The 18,936-nt window shown below is 42.3% G+C and overlaps 1 protein-coding gene across 1 annotated transcript; it reads right to left on the bottom strand.

Annotated features, from left to right (window-relative positions):
* Window positions 1-434: 434 nt before the first annotated feature.
* On the bottom strand, window positions 435-16,980 carry LOC134056019 (protein spire homolog 1-like). Its single transcript, XM_062512502.1, has 15 exons — window positions 16,900-16,980; window positions 16,288-16,452; window positions 15,416-15,541; window positions 15,064-15,129; window positions 12,088-12,249; window positions 9,736-9,804; window positions 9,139-9,265; window positions 8,577-8,695; window positions 6,867-6,942; window positions 6,185-6,336; window positions 5,008-5,139; window positions 3,614-3,678; window positions 2,744-2,771; window positions 2,195-2,337; window positions 435-1,011 (listed from the first exon to the last, which is right to left on the bottom strand). Exons 1-15 carry the CDS (start codon window positions 16,978-16,980, stop codon window positions 840-842), a joined length of 1,683 nt encoding a protein of 560 aa, XP_062368486.1. The 3' UTR covers window positions 435-839.
* Window positions 16,981-18,936: the final 1,956 nt, after the last annotated feature.

Here is an 18,936-nt window from a genome sequence, read left to right as displayed (position 1 = left end):
AGAAATATACTGGCTCCTGTCTCATTTTTTGTTTTAAACACACACAAACAACATCCATGTAATACTGCAATAGTCCAGTTTATTCCAGGGCAAAGGCTTAAGGCCAAGACAATGAGCAAGAACCTCTCAAGAACAACTCTCTGCCCTTCAGGTGATGACAGCACTGAGGGGCTCTTCTGTGAGATGCACAGAAAGCTCTGGTGCCAAAGCATGATAGTGCACAGAAAAAAGAAAACAAAAAAATAACAAAAACCCCAAACAAACAAAAAACAAACAAACAAACAAAAACAACAAAAAAACCCCACAAGTTTCCTAAATCAAATCTGCTTCTCAATGCAAGCAGACAGAGCAGCTAGCGCTGCCATTTTACATGCGCTGCTTTTACATACTTAAAGCTGTGAGCTTTAAGTGCTATGAGTAGTCAGGAAGGAGTGTTTGCAAAATGCAGAGTGATGTGATCACATAACTGAGAGCTCCACTTTCACAGCCTCTCATAAATGGGGGGTTTTTGGTTAAAAGTTTCCCTGTGCTCAGTACATTGGAAGAAGTCTGCTCAGCAATGAAGGCAAAATGTGCCATGAAACAATGACAGTTGCAGGTGCAAAGAAAGAAATTCTAGAGGCATGATAGTGCTTGAACATTTATTTTCCCCAGGACACATAAAAAGAATTAAAACCTAAAACCCACAAAGCTTTAGAATATTTCACAATACAGAAGTATTAACTGTGCTTCCTGCTTAGACTAACCAGCAGGGAGCTCTTTCATTCAGGCCTTTATGTCAGTACGTGCATAAGGTACATAACAAGTGGAAATGTATGGTAGAATCACTCCAGTTTGGTTTAAGCCCAGGAAATTCTCCTGAGAGGGATGCTGTGCTGTTGACTGGAAGTCACACTCAACAGGTATTGCTCACACCATGTACAGATGTCTGCAGTCAGCCAGTCTGCCATGGTCCCTGTGTAACAGCACAGGGGCTGTGCTAGACCACAGGGCTCCAAAACAACAGGTACACTGGAGGGGCAGAGAGAGAAAAAAAAAATTTAAAAAAAGCAGGAAAGCTGACACAGGTTTCTGTTAGAGGGCATAGTGCTCTTCCACCCTTCTCCCAGGCTGCTAAATGAGTGATTTAGCCAAATGCATAGGTTCAAAAGAGCCATCAGCACCACTTAGGAAAGTTAAAAAGCACCAGACCAGCTTCATTTATTGACACCTCCTCTCTACTGACAGCATATCAGCCAAAGGGCTAATGGATATCTGTGTCTGGTCCAAGGTTGTGTCTGCATCCTCATGCAGTAGGATTTTTTTTTTTGCCATCCTGCAGTATGACAGTAATGCAGTCTCTCAGGGCTCTTCTGCAGCACTTGCATTTCAACACAGACCAAACCACTGCCTGTCCCATGCAGCTGACTTCAGTAATAAAAGCTACTCCTGGTTTTTGGCAACTAAAGTACCAGCATTAGAACTAGAAACTACTGTGTCTTTATTCTGGCTACATTAAAGAATGGTTTCACAGGAAGAAAAAGAAGGTACCAGTTTACCCAGCAGAAAATTCAACTGCTTTGGAAAGAAGAGAACATAAAGAAGAGATAATGTATGTTTTCAGTCCTGGGTATTGCACTCATATGCACATTGGGTTTTTCACCCAGAACTGTCAAAAGCTCTTTTTGGAATAATTGATTTTCAGGGGACAAAAAGGAAAGGATCTGTATGTGCATGGAGGGACTGAGAAACCATTTGTGGCATCTCACTGTTCAGCCAGTTATACCTGAGCCACAGTAGGATATTTCATATCTAAGTAGAAAGGGGCTACTCCTGGGTTTTAGTTACAGACCTCCAGCTGTGGGGGATAGAAAGTGATGGGGTCTGGAAATTCTCATACTATGGAAGCTATTACAAGGAATCTTCTATCACTGGGCTAATATGGGCACTTCTAAATCCATGTCACAAACCTGATAGCTAAAACAGAAAATGCATTTCAGAGCACCTACACTTCCTCCCTTTGGGTCATCTAAAATCCACAATACTTCCAGAGAACTGTGGACTAGTTAAACCAGTGGCTAAAACCAGTCATTCAACAGAGCATTCAGTGGACCAGCCCAATATTACATACTGCTGTCTGCATGTTTGTATCTTTGCATAAGTAACTGGTGACATCTTTCAAGGTAAAAAATAGAACAACCTTGTCCCAACTTACCCAAAATACTGCTGGTGCTTTATTTCATGTAGCAACTCAGAGCTCTTCTGCTCTTGAGTAGCTGGATCATCCTCTCTGGAGAGTCTCAAAAATTTTAGGAATTGAAGTGGGAGATGTACACATGTTCGGAAGGGCATGGACATCTAGAATCACAACACAAGTCACCTGAGTTCTCAGGGAAACATATCCTCCTTAGCAGGATACTTTGCTAGCCATGCAATTGATTTATTGGTGCAATTAAAAGGTAGACACTAATGCAGTGAACTTTCTGACCCTTGTATAAAAGGAGTCCAGTGTAATCCCAACACTTTACACAGGATGAAAGAAAGAAGAACCAGAGTTGCATTAGCTGAGTATGACAAGAGATATCTGTGTCACCCTGGCCACTTTTACACCTCATAATATTCCCTCTTCTATTTGCTTATAAACAAGCTAGAGAGTAGATTTGAGGTGTCAGTGGGATGAAGGAAAGCTTCTTATGACTGGGTGAGGAGGAGGGAAAGCAGAAAATGAAAAAATTCCATATGCTGTTGTAAAGACTAGACTTGCCTTAACACAGCAGTCACAGCAGACAACCCTGAAAGAAAAAAGTGTCCAGCATAATCATTTGAGTAAAGCTCAGCAGATACCAATATTACAGCTACAGGGGACATTCCCAAGTAAGTCTGAATTTTCATGATTGTAGCAGAACCATTTGATGGCAAAATGAGTAAGCTGAGAACTCCACTATTTAGTTTGCCAGCCTTCCTATTTCTGGTAGTTTAAATCATCTGTAATGTATCAACATCCATAGCTTCAAGGCTTTATCTGCAAATGCTCATTATGCTTCACCCAGCACTACCACCAGACAGTTGCTCAACTTCCAGTGGCTTACTTGCTGCTTATAATCAATTCAGTGCTTCACAACAGCTTCAAATAGATTTAATTGAGCCCTAGTGAGCCTGAAGTTCATCTCTCACTCTCCTATGAACAGAAAGCCTCTGACAAATAAGTGGATACAATTAGGCTCAACTCCTTTCCCAGTCATAAGGTCTGGAGTTCTCTTTTTTAGTCCTCAGAAGATTCTGGTGTAGACCCTCTCCCAGAACCTGTTGAAGCCCTTAGCTGAAGTTAGAGCAAACCTTCAGAACAAAATGCAGAGGGTGATCTCAGAGAAACTAATTTAATACTGGCACAGGAAATTTGGCTATTGCTGACTTAATACTAAGAGTTAAAACTGAGATTATTTCAGAGACAAGATTTTCCACATCCTTCCCAGCTGTAGACACTTCAGCCTGGCTTGTGCAGTAAGGCAAAGCTGAAGGGCTCAGCAACCTGTTCCTACCCAGTAGTACAACTACAACCGATGAATACTGAGAATTCTCAGCACTTATTTCCTTCTTTTCTCCCTCCTCATTCAGTCATTTTGTACCACCTCACCTGCTGCAGAGGTAACAGTTGTAAGGCCACTTAAGAAACATCTGCTTATGGCAGCTGAAACAGATCTGTCAAAAGGAAAGTTATTTGTGAATGCAAATGGGAAACGTCTTTGTACCAACAGTATCCACTGCCTGCCAAAGAGCAAGCACGTAAACAAACCTTCTAAAGGCTTTAGTTTCATACAATAATGGAGGTCCAATAAAGGATAGCAAAGACACAGGAATTAAAAGCTAAAAAGGCAACAACAACAACAAAAAAAAAATCTTACTTGCAGGCCAATGTTTTTATAATGCAGAGGTTTGGGGCAGCTGCCAGACAACAGGAGTTTAAAAAAAGGCTCTTAAGCAAACAATAGCTGTATTGTGCAAGACTGTAACAGCAGCTAGTTAACAGAGAAGAAGAGAGACATTCTTTGAGGTAGACTGCAGCAATCCCAAAGAGATTGTATATCAGGGCAAATTTGAATTCAATCCTGAAGCAAAATATGAGTCATAAGGAAGCTGATGAGTCATTTGAACTTTATAAAAAAAGAGCACATTCATACACAGCTGGCAGTCAGAAGTGGTATTATCTTAAGAAGTACAACTTGAGAAAGCTAAAAAAGCAGCAGTGGGCAAGAAAGCCATTTTAGAATAGTCATAGAGCAGGCAAGTTAAAGCAGGGTCAGTAAGGTGAGAAGAAAACAAGGATTCAGTCTCAGGAGCATCAGACAGCTTGTGGAAGTAGCATGGTTCTGCTTGTAGAAGCTTTGACTCTGTCCATACTGCTAAATAAATGAGTGCAGAAAAATGACCCAAACGCCAAAAAGCACAGACTTCATCACATCTGTGTTGCAAAGGGCCTGTACTCCAGACATCTGCTCTGGAGGCGTGTTGACACACCCCCTCTAAAGGAGATTCAGGGATAAGCCAGAATTCAAGAAACGTGAACAACCAACAGTCCTGAGCCATGCAGCTCCTTCCTTATATCCCCCTCATCTCCCCCACCTTCATGTCCACTTGGCAAGGTGGTTTGAGTCAGCACAACTTGGGTGTGGGAGCCTGAGTCAATTGCCTGTTTCACTGTTCAGCAGCACCAAATCCCAACTGTTTACTTTGGGATTTCAGAGCTGACCAATGGCCACAGCAGTCAGCTCTCCTTGCATGGAAATCAGAGGAGATGCAACAAGCAAAGGCTGGGCTTCTTTCTAGGCAATTTACACATCTTAAGCTAGATTAGAAGCCATCACTGTACAAATACTAAAAAAAATTTCCAGCCTAGGGCCAAATTCAGATCAGCTGTTACAAACAGGATAAGTTGAGGCAGAGGGTGCCCCTTCAGTTCAGCACTGAGGGCCATGAAACCAGCCAGCTTCTGAAAAGGCAAGGGCAGCAGGAAAAGAAGGAGAAACATACCTTTGCTCTTGGAAAGACACCATCACTGCCTCCTTGGAAGAGGCCTTGCCCTTCCAGCAGCATCATTGCATATCTGGTTCCAATGAGCTCAGCAAGGGTTGGTGATGGCCACTTGGTAGGAAAGCAACAGTCCTATTGAAAGACAGAGTTATCCCAAAACTGGGTCTCAAAGAATCAGGAGCATTTTGTTCTCAAAACCCCATTTTGCTTGTGATGGGGATTATCAGGTGACTGACTCTTTGACAATACTAGCAGAGAAACTACTACAGACAGCTGCGTGGTTGCTACAGTTTTCAAACAGATTCCTTTGAGACATTTTACCCTTTGGAGCAGGCCCCAGGATAGATGCCACCCTGGCCTCTCCTGTATACAAAAATCCTTTCCACAGCACAATAACTCTTCTTGCCCAAGAACTACTAGCCCCATATAAATGGAAGCTGTGGTCTCATGGTCAGCCAGAAGAGACAACTGTGCTTTAATCCCCAACATACCTGCATCCCCCACCACATTGCTGAACAAAGAGGCATCAGAGAGTTCAGTTAGAGACTTGCCAAGGTGGGGCAAGGAGGGATGCAGAAAGAAAGAGACAAGGGCACAACACACCTTGTCAGGCCAGAACAGGGTGAGGCCATAATTCAGAGGGTTGCATAGAAGCACAGAGACCCTGGTATTTATCCCACAACCATCATTCAGAGCCTGATAATACCAGTTCTACATATATTATACACTTAAAAGTCACTGACCTTGTGCTATTCACATTTTGTTACCTACTTATTGCCCTTTACTGCAGCTTAAAAGATACTTGTGAGCATATCAGAATCTAGAGAGAAGGAAGGGACATGAAGAAAGGAGGATAGTCTCACTCTCAATTACAGTCTGCTTGAGGAAGTGCTTGATGGACATTTTCAAGTAATATCATGGTATTTTTCTCTTCTTGTACGAGAAAAAAACTTGATTTCTTATCATTCAAGGAGGGAAGCCACTGCAAGGACATTACAGCATCCAGTCTTCTCTTAAGTGCTCTCCAAGGAGAGAATAACATACCAACTTCAGATGGTTATACCACATGTCCCAAGACAAAAGCCATAGAGCATGCTTACTGCTTTCATGAGGATCAAGGTGCAAGTCATTACCAGATTTATCTGACCAGGGTTGCTTGCTGACATGTTGGACTTACAAGCTCCTTGCTTTGAAGGCCTCTCTCTAAAGATTTGGACCTTCCTCTATAAGGAGGCAGCCGCTGTTTGCCAGTGCTCAGGAAATGCTTAGGCATAACATCTGCTGGTGTGGGTGCACTCATGGGAGGAGACATGCAATCTGCAGTGAGATCTGGATAGGAAGAAAATTTTAGGGTGCAGAAAATCCACTCTCAGTTTCTAAGTATTCACGCTGAAAGTTGGACACTCAAGAACACCACACTGCCTTCTGAAGGTAGCAAGACTCAGACCTCTCCCCCTCCAACCCATCTGCTCAGATCACAAAAAAAGCAGAGGTTACAGTAATTATGCTTGTCAGTAGACACTGATGAGGCTTCATTAGCATCATTCAGTTTAATAAAATGAAGTGCTGCACTTTCTACTTGAATATTCAAACCACTCATTTAGCTTTTACTGCAAATTCTAGTCAGGCATTTGGGGATATGCAATCATTGTTCTGAAGCTGCAGGAGCTACACAAGCTTCAGTCAGCTGCAGAGAAACGATTTTCTAAGGGCACCCCCCCAAACTCTTTAGCATTGGAACTTCTCCTGCAAAGTATCTTCAGGTGGACATTGAGCCCAGACCAAAGGTTTGGGAGCCCATCAGACCACTGGCTGTACTTTGTCACCTGGTTCAGATGTGCAGCCAGAAGTGGACTGACCTGTGCTGATGCAGGATACTCCTGACAGCCTGGTGGAGGGAAGGCAGGTGCTAGCAGGCAGCTTGGGAGTGGTTGCCTGTAGACCAGAGAACCAGGATGTTCATAGTCTCCATGGAAGAGACACCAAGGCCACTTCATCAGAAGTACTGCTGCTTAACAAAACCCAGGATTGCCCACAACTGATCAGAAATGTTCAAGGCTCAGCCAGAAGTGGAGCAGACAAAAATCAATGGAGTACATTCAGAAACTTTCTATTTCTTCTTGGAGTATAAAGTTATTTCCCCCTGCACTTCACAGCTAAGAAATTCCAGCCAAGCTAGTGAAGTTTCCAGTTCACCTATTCTCTCTCTTGCCCAAATCCAGTAGTGGATACTAGTACTAAAGTTTCATCTGTTCTAGAACCAACTTGGCAAAATCCTCCCCACACAACCCATGGAATGCATTGGAACCATTTTTCTTGGCTCCAGCTCACATGTAGCAACACTGGAGACTAGGTCACAAGACTAACCCAACCATTCAAAAACTAACCCAAATCATTAACTCAAACCCAATGCTTTATCTCAACAGCACGGTTTCTACCTTGCCTAGAACAGGAGAAAACAAATTTGATTATATTAGTCTCCATATGAAAGTCCTTCTAGTTAGCAGTAATTACATCAACTACAGGGTTCTCAAATGCTGAACATTCCTACAAGTAGCTCAGACTGAGGCAAATATAGCAAAAATTTTCTGCTTTTATAATTATTATCTGTTTTCCTCAGCTAGGCAACTGCATTTCACACAAATATTTACAGAAAACAGATTCCTCTTTGTATGCCAGAGCATCTGTGCTAGAAATTATGTGTTAGGCTTAAGTCCGCTTCCACAGAATTTAAGAATATGCTCAGACTGAATCCCAGAACCACAAAGTCAAGCTTTTAATGACAGCCAGGAGTTAAAGAACCCAAAGACTGCATTGTGGTTTACTGAAGAATAGTGCCCCCAAAATAACTCCACAGACAAACAAGTGGGAATTCACCCATCAAGTTCCTTCCTCAAAATAAATAGTTAAATTTTCCTTCCCTGAGCTCACATACCACATGAAATCAAAATATGTCAATATGCCTAGCATCAAATGCCTCACTGTGAGGTAAGAGTGGGAATATCCTGGTCCATACTGGCCAGACTCCCATGCTATTTTAACTTTTGCAGGACCTAGTTTTAAGAGACCAGGGCAGACTTCAATTCTGTAAAATCATAGAATATCCTGATTTGGGACCCAGAGGATTATCAAAGTTCAACACCTGCCTTTGCACAGGACCACTCCAAGAGTCACACCATATGCCTGAGAGCATTGTCCAAATGCCTCTTGAGTTCTGCCAGGCTTGTTGCTGTGACCACTTCGCTGGGAAGACAGTTCCAGTGCCCAACCCTCCAGGTGAAAAACCTTTTCTAAAAAACTAACTTAAACCTCCCCTGACTCAGCCTCAGGCCATTCCCTTGGATGCTGTCACTGTCAGAGAAATCAGTACCTACAGGTTGCAGTCATGCCACAAACAGAAGTGTTTGAAGATGAAATGAGCTTCTGTGGGGAGAAAGGACTTCAGTGAACCCAGTAGTACCACATACACTTTTGAGACAAGATTTCCTACACTAGGATTTGTTTCCAGGCTGTGTATATGCTTGCAACTCTAATTCCTGAAGTATGCATGCCTCTCCATAAAGCTTTACCTGAGCTCCCAGATGCTGTGTTCCAGTGTTGGCAATTTTAAACTCAGTACTGGCACCTTGGAGACATAAGAAATTGTTGCTTGGAGAGTTGAAGGCAGCATTTGATGCTACAAGAATTTCTGCAGGGGAGAGGGAGAACAAAAAGCCCATACTCAGACTAAATGAGATAGAGCTGGGACAAGAAAACAGCAAATTTGATACCCACACATTGGAATTTGAGATTTAGCCAGGCTTTGTCCTGGTAGTTACATAATCCTTTTTTCTTTTCTTAGGTGATGATCAAAATCCTGTAATCTCACTTAGTGGATAGACAAATTTGAACAGCCACAAAATGAAGGACAAGTTAAAATATCTTTTGACTCTTAATAAGCCACAAACAGATTTTTTAGAAATAGCTATTCTTATGCCATACCACCTCTATCACACAGAATTTGTATTCCTCCCTGCCCCTTAAATTACAAACATTATTGAAAAGATAAGTGGGCTTTCATTTCCATGGCCATCTATTACTTTTAGCCAATGGTGACTTTGCTTGCTTGCTAGGTCACTCTATAGCAGGTACCTCTGGGCCTGCTCCTCTTTTCCTGTACTACTGTCCAAAGCTTTGGTGGTTGCTTTACTTCTGCCATGAGTTGTTCATGCCAGCTGGGCTCTTGTGGCACACACTGTTTCGGCTTCACCTTCAACATCTGCAGGCAAACCATAGCAACACAAAGGGCCATTGGACAGAGCAAGGAGACCAGTGGTGACAGAACAACTGCATCAGCAATGTCACTGTTTTACAAGTGCTTGTCATGCAAGAAGGCACTGGGCCCTGCACGAGACAGCCTTCAGCACTATGTACAGTAGAATACTTTAGCAACTCTCAAATTTTAAATCAAAAACTCCAAAAGCTCTTTCAAGACCACAAAATGTTGCAAATTAAAGAAGCAGTGGAAGAACTAGGAAGATCATATTTCTTCTACAAAGATGTCAACTCCCATTTTTCTAGTACCATGTTTGGCAGGAGAGTCTATTCAAAAGTTAAATATAGTTAATATAATCCCCCTCCCAAATAAACCAGTAGCTAAGGTATTAGCTTTATATCTCTTCAAAATTTCCTGTTACCTCCAGAATTACCTTGTTTTGCCATCATCAGATGCAGCACCAGGTCACCTACCGGCCTTAGATGAGGCTTGAGAGCAGCTACATCAACTTTGAGGGCCCTGTGCTTTTGCTTGATGGTCACCTGAAAGAGAAGTGATGCTTAAGAAATAGTTCTTTCTCTGCTCCTTGTACACTCTGCCATTCAGTGGCAGAGTGAATGATACAAGTCAGAATCTGGGAACAGGGAAGGTGGAGGAGGCATTAAAAACCAGAACAAAAGTCCAAAGCAAACAAAAACCCCCCAAAAATCCCCACCTCAAAAACAACAACAAAAAAAAGCAAAAAAACAAACAAAAAAACCCAACAAAACAAGCCCCAAACAAACATAACCCCCCCACAAAACAAACAACTCTCCCCCCCAAAACAAACCACACCCGCCCCCCCCCCAAAAAAAAAAAAGAAACAAACAAAACAAAACAAACAAAACAAAACAAGGAGTTGGGAAGTGTAAAATAATGACATTTCCTTATATGGGGTTTTGGTAGGGAAAGATTTGCTCGTGGCAAACCAGAGGCAATCAGAAGTACTGCACAGCCCTTAGAGGCTTGCACAACAACCACAAAGCCTTCGAGCCCAAACAGCTCGTTAACTGCTCTGAGAAGCAGCTAGAAATCACTGTACTCAAATATTAATGTCAGGAGTGATCCCAACAAGAACTATGGTCACATCATATTCATCAGTAAAAGCTTGGTTCCAGGAAGGAGAGCAATTGAATGGGTTATCAGGACTGTAACAAGAACTGCAGCAGCAGGCAGCTGTACTCCTAAACCAGAGTCCCAGAGTCTGGCTGACAGCCCGACAAACTAGAAACAATAGCTAGATAGAATTGCAGGGCAGATAATGTGAAGCATCAAGCCCTGTGCTTGCCACACAGGGGAGAACTGAAAAAAAAAAGTCAATTGCACATGAATGTCTTTAGCTGCCTTGTTCACTTATTGGATTTTGAGGCTATGCCATTTACTTTTACTTGTGGGTACAACTTCAGAACACGTGGGAGTGCAGGTAGAACAACACTACAGCTCCCCACACTAGCTGTGCTTCCATTCACTTGCAAATTAGACCACTGTTTGCTACAGAAGCTTTAAAATAGCCTTGCAGATGGAGATATCCTAGTTTAAGAGCCTTCACAAAGACCTGAGTAGTTGCACTCTGCTTTCTTTCAGCATTTCTGACTACTACTCTTCAAACAAACTTGTGCTTCTTGTGGATCAAAGAAAAGTTATCAAACAGAAAAAATGGAAACAAAAAAAATAAAATCAAGACCCAGATCATCCTGACACATTGAGTTACAGTTCTGTACTGCACAGTGCATTGATACACAGTATGTTCCAAGGAATACAAGTTAGTTATGATGCACAGTCTCCTTACTAATACTATTAATTTACATATCCATCAAGATACCACCTCCAAACACATGACACAGCATTACCTTGAAGCTGAAGACACAGTCAAGCCAAGCAAGAACTGGGATTTTATGGAGGTGCATGGTTTAGCTGAAGCTTTTAAACCTGCTACACACCAGCAGCACCAACAAAGAGGGAAAAAAAAGCTGATGTCTAGTGCAGTATGCAAAGTTTTCAATTTTTTTAATACCATTCTTTATTACAAAAAAATGTCATCTTCTGCCAAGACATCTGTTTGCAAAGCACACCAATGCCACAAGGCCTTGTGCCAATGTTTTAGATCTGCTCATCATTCCCAGCTCAAGCTGCAGCAAGCAAAGAGCATCACAAGCCTTTACAGACACCCCAGACATTTTTGTATCGGGTTATCTTCACCAACCATGTGGTGAAGGTAGAAGTCTCTGCCCTTCCCTGTGAGGGGCCCAAAATTTTTTACCCTAATTTCTTGCAATAGCTGAGTACACTGCCCAGAGGTGTCTGCCTGAGGCTGAGCAGAGAACTGTCTCAAAAGTGCTTTTGCACTTGCATACACACCACAGCATCTGGGAAGGCAACAAGTAAAAGATGCCAGGCACAGCTCAGCTCAAGGAGCCTGGAAGGACACAAGTGTCCAAGGTGGAAAGCACAAGGAAGCAAAAGTGTGTTCCATGAAATGCTGTGCACAGGGCAGAATGACTGCTGCAGGGAAGTGAGTGGTTGACCCTGGAGGGAGAAGAGTTTTACTATAGCAGTTCATGAAACTGTGGCTACTCTGGCTTAAAAAGTTACTGGAAATTAACTACTTGGGTGGACTAACAGGGTGATCACAGTGATTGAGCTGCAGCTGAGAGGGAACCCCAGACACTTCTGGACTTCAATGTACCTTTGAAAAAAAGCATGCCTTTGGAGAAGAGGTCTCAACACATACTGCTCAGAAATGGAGTGGATGTTTCCAAAGTTAACTGTTGACTCCAGTCACTCACCTTCCGCAGGGCGTACCTCTTGTGCTGAATGTCATCCAAAAGCAGCTCATAGGGAGAGCAAACACGTTCTTTTGGAGACATACAGTGCTGTGATCGCTCAGTGGCCTTGCGCAGCCTCACACCAGTCTGCAGCTCACAGATGACATCATGCCACAGAGATGCCTTGGAGAAACCAGCAAGGGCCAAGTCAGTAGTTGGCTAGAACCCCCAGAGTAACATCACTTCCCTCCATGTAACAGAGCACACTAGGCAGCTGAAGTCATTCAGAAACACAGAATTGTGTCCTTACTATGCCCTCTACTCACTTCCAGGTCAGGGTGCAGCACCACAGCAGAAAATTGCTTTTCTGTGCAGAAGTTAATTTACAACAAGTAAACTTGTAGCTGGCTCACCAGGCTCATTCCCAGAATTTGTCATTAACTTTATGGATGTACTTCAGCAAAATACAGGTTTTGCTGTCAGGTAAATAAATAGACTTGTTTTCTTTCTGCAAGTGCTCCAGGTGCCAGAGTGTTTTCATATTATTGGATCCTAGGAAACACTGGAAATGAAGACCCAAATCTTACCATTAAAATCCTCCAAATTTTCAGAAAACCAAGGGTTGAAATGTCCAGAAATAAAAAAGGAAGACAAGTAGACAAGGGACCTCACACTTAACAGCAGCATAGGTTAGCAGTCTCAGCCTAAAGACACAAGCTAAAAACCCTGACATCTGCTCATCCTGTTTCTGTACTAGTATCTGAGGATGTTCAGGGATGCAGTATAACTCAACAAAAGTTAAAGACAGGGAAAAAAATAATCAACTCAATAGCATGTTTAGACAACATTGTAATGGAAGGGCTAAATCAAGAGCTAATCTGGATCCCAGTGGCAAACTGAGTAAGAACAAGTAATTGTATTATAAACAGTGAAAGGGAAGCAAAACATTTTAGAAAACTGCCTCAGAACAAACTATCTGACTTAGGTTTCTCTCTCTTCTACTTACAGCATGAAGCATGTTCTCACTACTTACCCCTTCAGAAGACATATTTTTGTTGAATTGTTTTAGTCTAGATTTGGTAGTCATACCTCAACTCCAAAAAACCAGAACTCCCAAACAATGGCCAAACACTTGCCCTATCTCCTAGGTTATACTTAATACTGTGTGGGAAAACACAAAGAAGTCTCTGGGAAAACTCATCAGTACTAAAGACTTTTGAATTAGCTTATCCCAAGACATTTGTACTTTATAGAGCTGCATTTCACATGGTGACTGAACTTGACTGAGAGACATGACCTGAAGAGAGACTTCTGTACTGTAATATTGCCACATTCATTTGAGGTTAAGAACTGCTTTCAGCTGGCCATTTCAGACCAACTCACATATCCAAAACATTTTTCAGATGATGGTGATATCATTAGCACTCATGCTTTTATTTCCCTGCAGACTAGGTCGCTGCAATTATTCTATTTTTGCCATCCCTTGTATTGTCAAAAGCCACCTTAACTTTCCACAATCTATGCAGTACAACACAAAATGCTACAACACTCTAAACCCATTACCTTGAGTTCAAAAAGTGAATGCCAAGACAGCCGTGTTTCTAACAGGTCTCACTGCCTAAATTTCAAGGTGAACATCAACTTGGGGAATGCACAGATAAGCTCTGCTGAAACTGCATGCTGTCAGGCTGTGGTCTGCATTTCAGAAGATCGGTTTTCTATCAGTCAGCATGAAAAAGTGTGGTTCATAGGGCACGTCACCTGCTTAGCACCACTCAAGACATCAGCTCTAACCTGTGGGATCCCAGAGAACCTGGCACCCTGGTTATTTTAAACTCAAGAAATTGTCAGAGCAATGCAATCAACTGGTGCTTAGGGATTTGGAAACTAGAGGCAGATGATTCGCAACAGACATCCAGCTTTTGGAATTCATGCCTCCTGAAGGAGCAGAGGCCAGATACACTGGCCTTCAGGCCACAAGGCAAAGCCCATGTATTTTTCATGTATTGCCTGCAGAAAAGAGCTACAGCAGTTGATGAGTTTGTGGTTTGACATAGCTTGCCAGTTTATTTTAATAGATCACAAAATTGAGAATATGCCCAAATACACATTTCACATTTTCATACGAATAGTTTGAGCACGCTTTAAAGTGAGTGCTATTTAGACAAAGGGAGTGAGTCCACAAGTCTCTCGGGGCTCGCTGTTTGTCTCCACAAACTCCAGACTACAGAGTTTATGCTGGGCAGAGCTCCAGCCTCAACTGCTATTTGTTTCTGATTGAACCCTGACTGTGTAGGGCCTTGAATAAAGCACAGTAAGTTGCTTTCCCTGCCCCAAACACACAGTCCAGCATCTATGGAAGCACAGAAATCAAAGACAAGACAGTGCACAGAAGGTAGGAGTGACATCTCCTCACCCTCCTTCACTCCTTCGAGCTGCACAACCACAAAGATGGACAATGCTACCGGCCTCAGTTCCTGACCAACAGAGATTTCACATAAGAGTGAGCTAGTCCACCCCAGGACTGACAACAACAGAAGAAATTTCTGGGAACTTTCAGTCCAGCTATGAGAAAGGAACAGATTGCTTTTGGCAAGTGTCAGTTCTTGCCAAGAGCTGGAATTTGGGGCTCATTTGCAGGAAGAAAAAGCCTGTGTAACTGTTTGCATGCATTTACTCCTAAGACTGCCTCCAACTTCATTCTTAGAAGTGATTCAAGTTGGACCACAAAGACAACCTTTGAGTAGAAGTCCATGTGAGATTGACATATTAAATAGTTTTAACTTTGAGTTCACTCCCCAGCTTGTTTTGCAAACAAGTCTTTAACTACTCAGACTCCTGAATAACCGAAGCAGTTTAATTTGTGTTCAAGCTCTATTTTTCATAGAAGAGTCAATGGAAAGCTTCAGAGAGCCATTGCTGACAAAAAAAAAAAAAGAAAAACAAAACAAAACAAAAAAAACCAGTCCCCCATAATGAAGAAAATAAATGTCTTACACCATGGGTTTTCTTCTTTTGAATGGGATTTTCCAGCCAATCTTCCACATCCACTTTTCTCAGTCTCTGAGAAAAGCAAGCACATGAGGTCATCACTTTACACTCTTCAGTGATTTCCTACCTATCAAGCATAAATTACTAATTTTTATCTGAAAAGCCTAGAAGCTCCAAACACCTAAACTTTCAAATGCTACAATAAATAAAAGTGGCCCAGAGAGAGCAACTATTCACATTGTGAAAACAGAACTTCATCCTGGTGCTCCATTTCTAGTGCAATGAGAAGGTTACTTTCAGACTTGGTGAGTGTGTGAAGATAGAAGGAATAGCAGCTAATGGGTAATCCTAAACATACCTCTTTGGAGGCCTGGATGACGGTCACAAGCTTCTGAAGTTCAATATATTCAGTAAACAGACTCCTACAGGTCATTTCATAATGGCTGGTAGCCTCAGAAGGCCTGGACAAGTGCTCCTCACAGGCCTGAAAGAAGTGCAGCTATTTCAAAAAGAGCTTGAAATTTTGAAAAATAAAACATGGTAGGATGGAATAAAGCAAGATTCTGTTTCCTCAACCCATATTTAAAAATAATCTTCTTCACTGCCCCATTATTTTCTTTTCTATTGCAGATACAGAGGAACAAGGAAGATGCTCAATCTTTTATGCACAATAATGGAAGTAGCTGTGTAATTTGTCTATCTTGTTTTCCATAAGGTTTGCTTTGAAACAAGCACCTGGAAGGGGAAGCCTCCAGTTCAAAAAAAAAAAAAAACTACCCACAGCAGGTGGAATCACTTGCCCTGTTCTCTTTCCCTACCCTGATCAGATAGAGGAATGGGAAGTTTCTCATATCTTTAATTCATGGCTGAGAGAAAAATATCTGTTTGAGTTGAGACCTTCAGCAGAAGCCCTTTTCTCCAGAAAGGGAGATTTTTTTCAATAGCCATAGTGTTCTAGGTATTGAATTTGGAGACTGTGTACAGAAGGAATTGATGGACACAGCTGTGGAAGAGCCATGCTCACTCTTCCTTCTTAATTACTTTCCAAAAGAATTAATATGTTCAAAACATCTTAATGGTTTTACCTCTGATGGGAAACGCAATGTTCCCTCTCTGCCCTCCAATAGCCCACACAGCTTTTCACCAGAAATGATCTTGCCTCTCTGTCTACAGCATTGTTCCATCAACTCCTCTAAAGATGCTGTATTTATTAAGGAAGAAGAAGGAAACCTTGATAACCCTCTGCAGGGTGACTGGTGGTTTTGTTGCCTTGTCATCCAGTTTCAACATGAGGCACAGCAGTTTCTCCAAAGGATCACTCAGTTCTCGCTCCATTTGACTGTCAATTCCCCAGTCCAGGGCTTCATATATCACCACTCCCAAGTACTTCAACAGCTGCAGACAAGAGACCAAGGAAGAAATGCAGCTCAAAGCATTGTGGCAAACATCACAGCTCTTACTTTCCAGCCACGTATGCACCCTCCTCTGTTCCTAAGGACTGAGCGCATCTCTCAGGATGAGAAATACCCCTCATTTAAGCTGGTTTAAAGTTTTTAAATGGCCTTAACTGCTACCCCTAAGATATCTGTTATCAGGATGAGACTGTGGCCCATATCACAGTAGACAGCATCTGTGCACATTGTTTCCCAGTCCCATTGTCTTACTTGAGTTCAGTCCAAGCATTTTGTTTCCTTTTCCAGGTTACAGGGTAGTCACTCTCACAGGGCACAGTAAATTCACACACCTTGATAGTTTTCCAAAACATCTACATCTCCTGAGCAGGCCTCCTACTACAACAGGATTTTATCAGCACACACCATGAAGGTAAAGACACAGGCTTACCTCATCCTCTGACTGCTGAATGTTGCCAGCATCTGAAAGGGAAAAACGCAGGTCAGGGGAGAAAAACAGCTGCATAGGCATTGATAAACAGCTTTTAGAACCCTTTTTGAGAGAGGGGAACAGGAAGCATTGTTTCTAATAAGGTAACTAACTCCTCTGACTAAAGTCAGTCGCACCAGGAGGAAGCAGGTCTGTGTCTAGGGAATCCTGGAAAACAAAATAGGAGACTAATGTTATCCTGAGCATTAGCCCAAAGTAACAGCTGCTGCATTTCGTTGTTTGTTAATTGATATCCAACTTCCAGGGGAGGCACAGGATCTTTGTCTATTCTTTACTATCCACTTTAGTCCCTGAAGAATTAGCCTAGCACTGACCTCTGCTGCAGTCCAACCCAGCACTACATAATACAGCGTTATTACCACTTGCTGGCTACACATAGTAACCAAAAAAAGGCAAAGTACCAATCATAAATCTACTGCAAGAATTACCATAACAAAGGAACCATACACTGGAAGATGAACAGAGCAGTACATATAACAAAGCCTCAGACTATTTATTTCAAATAACATATTAGAAGGCTTTCATCACAGCTATTCCCTAGAACCAAATTACTCAACAGAGCACTACTAGAGAAATTAGTAGGTCAAACATCTGTATTATCACTCATCTACAGTCCACTGAAATAAGTATAGGCAGGAGAATAGCCTCATGAAAGCATACACAGAAAAGGGAAAATAAAAACCAAAAAAAAAAAAAAAAAAAAAAAGCAGGGAAAAAAGAAAATTCCCCCTACTTCGTCCTCACATTTCAGCCTGTTATGGGAACAACCCTTGGCATCTGCAGGTATCTATGCTCTTACCAGACTTGTGATAGACCTTGAAGGAAGTAGTACCATCAGCATGGATAAAGATGCTCCCAGAACCTTTTATGAACACAGAACAGAGTGATGGGCACAGCCCCTGGATCAACTGGTCTATTTTTCTGCAGCACTGGAAGCAGATAGCCCAGGCTTCCTCCTCACTTATAGGATGTTCAAAACACCTCAGAAGCTCAGCTAGAGAGACCTTCACAATCCTCTGCTCATACCCTGAAGGATCCATTTTTCCTTTCACTTCTAACCTCTACTCTTAGCCTAGGAAGCTTAAAACTCCATTTTCCAGGCTGGGTAAGTGCTCACAGCAGCTTTTTATCAGTTGATTTGCTCTTATCTCTCTTCCCTACAGGTGCAACCATTAATGCCAAGTTTTTCTCTGTCTTTTTAAAGAGATATGACTTAATCTGTATTTGTACAAGATTTCCTGAAAGAACAGAGTAAGCGCACAACAAAATGGAATCAAGAGAAAGTATATGTGTAGAAAAATTGTGTTCAGTTTAACTCCCTTGTTTCTAACAAATATATTAATTGCACCAATATTTGCAAGTAGGAAAAGAGTATGTTCAACTTCAGGCAGGGAGGTAAAGAGGCAGGAAATATCTTGTACTTGAGGGAGGAGAACTCAGAACACCACAAAAATCATTTTGATAGAAAACCCTTCCAACAACACTAATAAGTTACAGCAATCAACTCCATGGGGCACCTGCAATGGCCTCCTGCCACAGCAAATTCCAACAGCAGGGACCATGAACACGGAGCAATCGGGATGGCCAGGCAGATACCTGGGGCATGGGCAAGAGGGCCCTTCCTTGCTTAGAAAGCTGATAATCACAGGATCAGTTGGGTGGGAAAAGCCCTCTGAGATCATTGAGCCCAATCTGTGACTGAACACCAGTGTCAGCTACACCCTGGCACTGAGTGCCACGTCTGCTCTTTCCTTAGACACCCCCAAGGACGGTGACTCCATTCACCTCCCTGGGCAGCCCATCCCAATGTCTGACCACCATTTCTGTGAAGAAACTCTTCATAATGTCCAGCCTGAACCTTCCCTGCTGCATCTTGAAGATTATATCCTCTTGTCGGGATATGAATTGCTCCTGGTCTGAAGCCGATCACGCAGCTTTTTCAGCACTTTGTGGGCTGTGTGTGACATGGGAGGGCAG

Source organism: Cinclus cinclus, chromosome 2 (genome assembly GCF_963662255.1).
Source record: "Cinclus cinclus chromosome 2, bCinCin1.1, whole genome shotgun sequence".
NCBI classification, from domain to species: Eukaryota; Metazoa; Chordata; class Aves; order Passeriformes; family Cinclidae; genus Cinclus; species Cinclus cinclus.
This window is presented reverse-complemented; position numbering and strand designations above follow the sequence as displayed.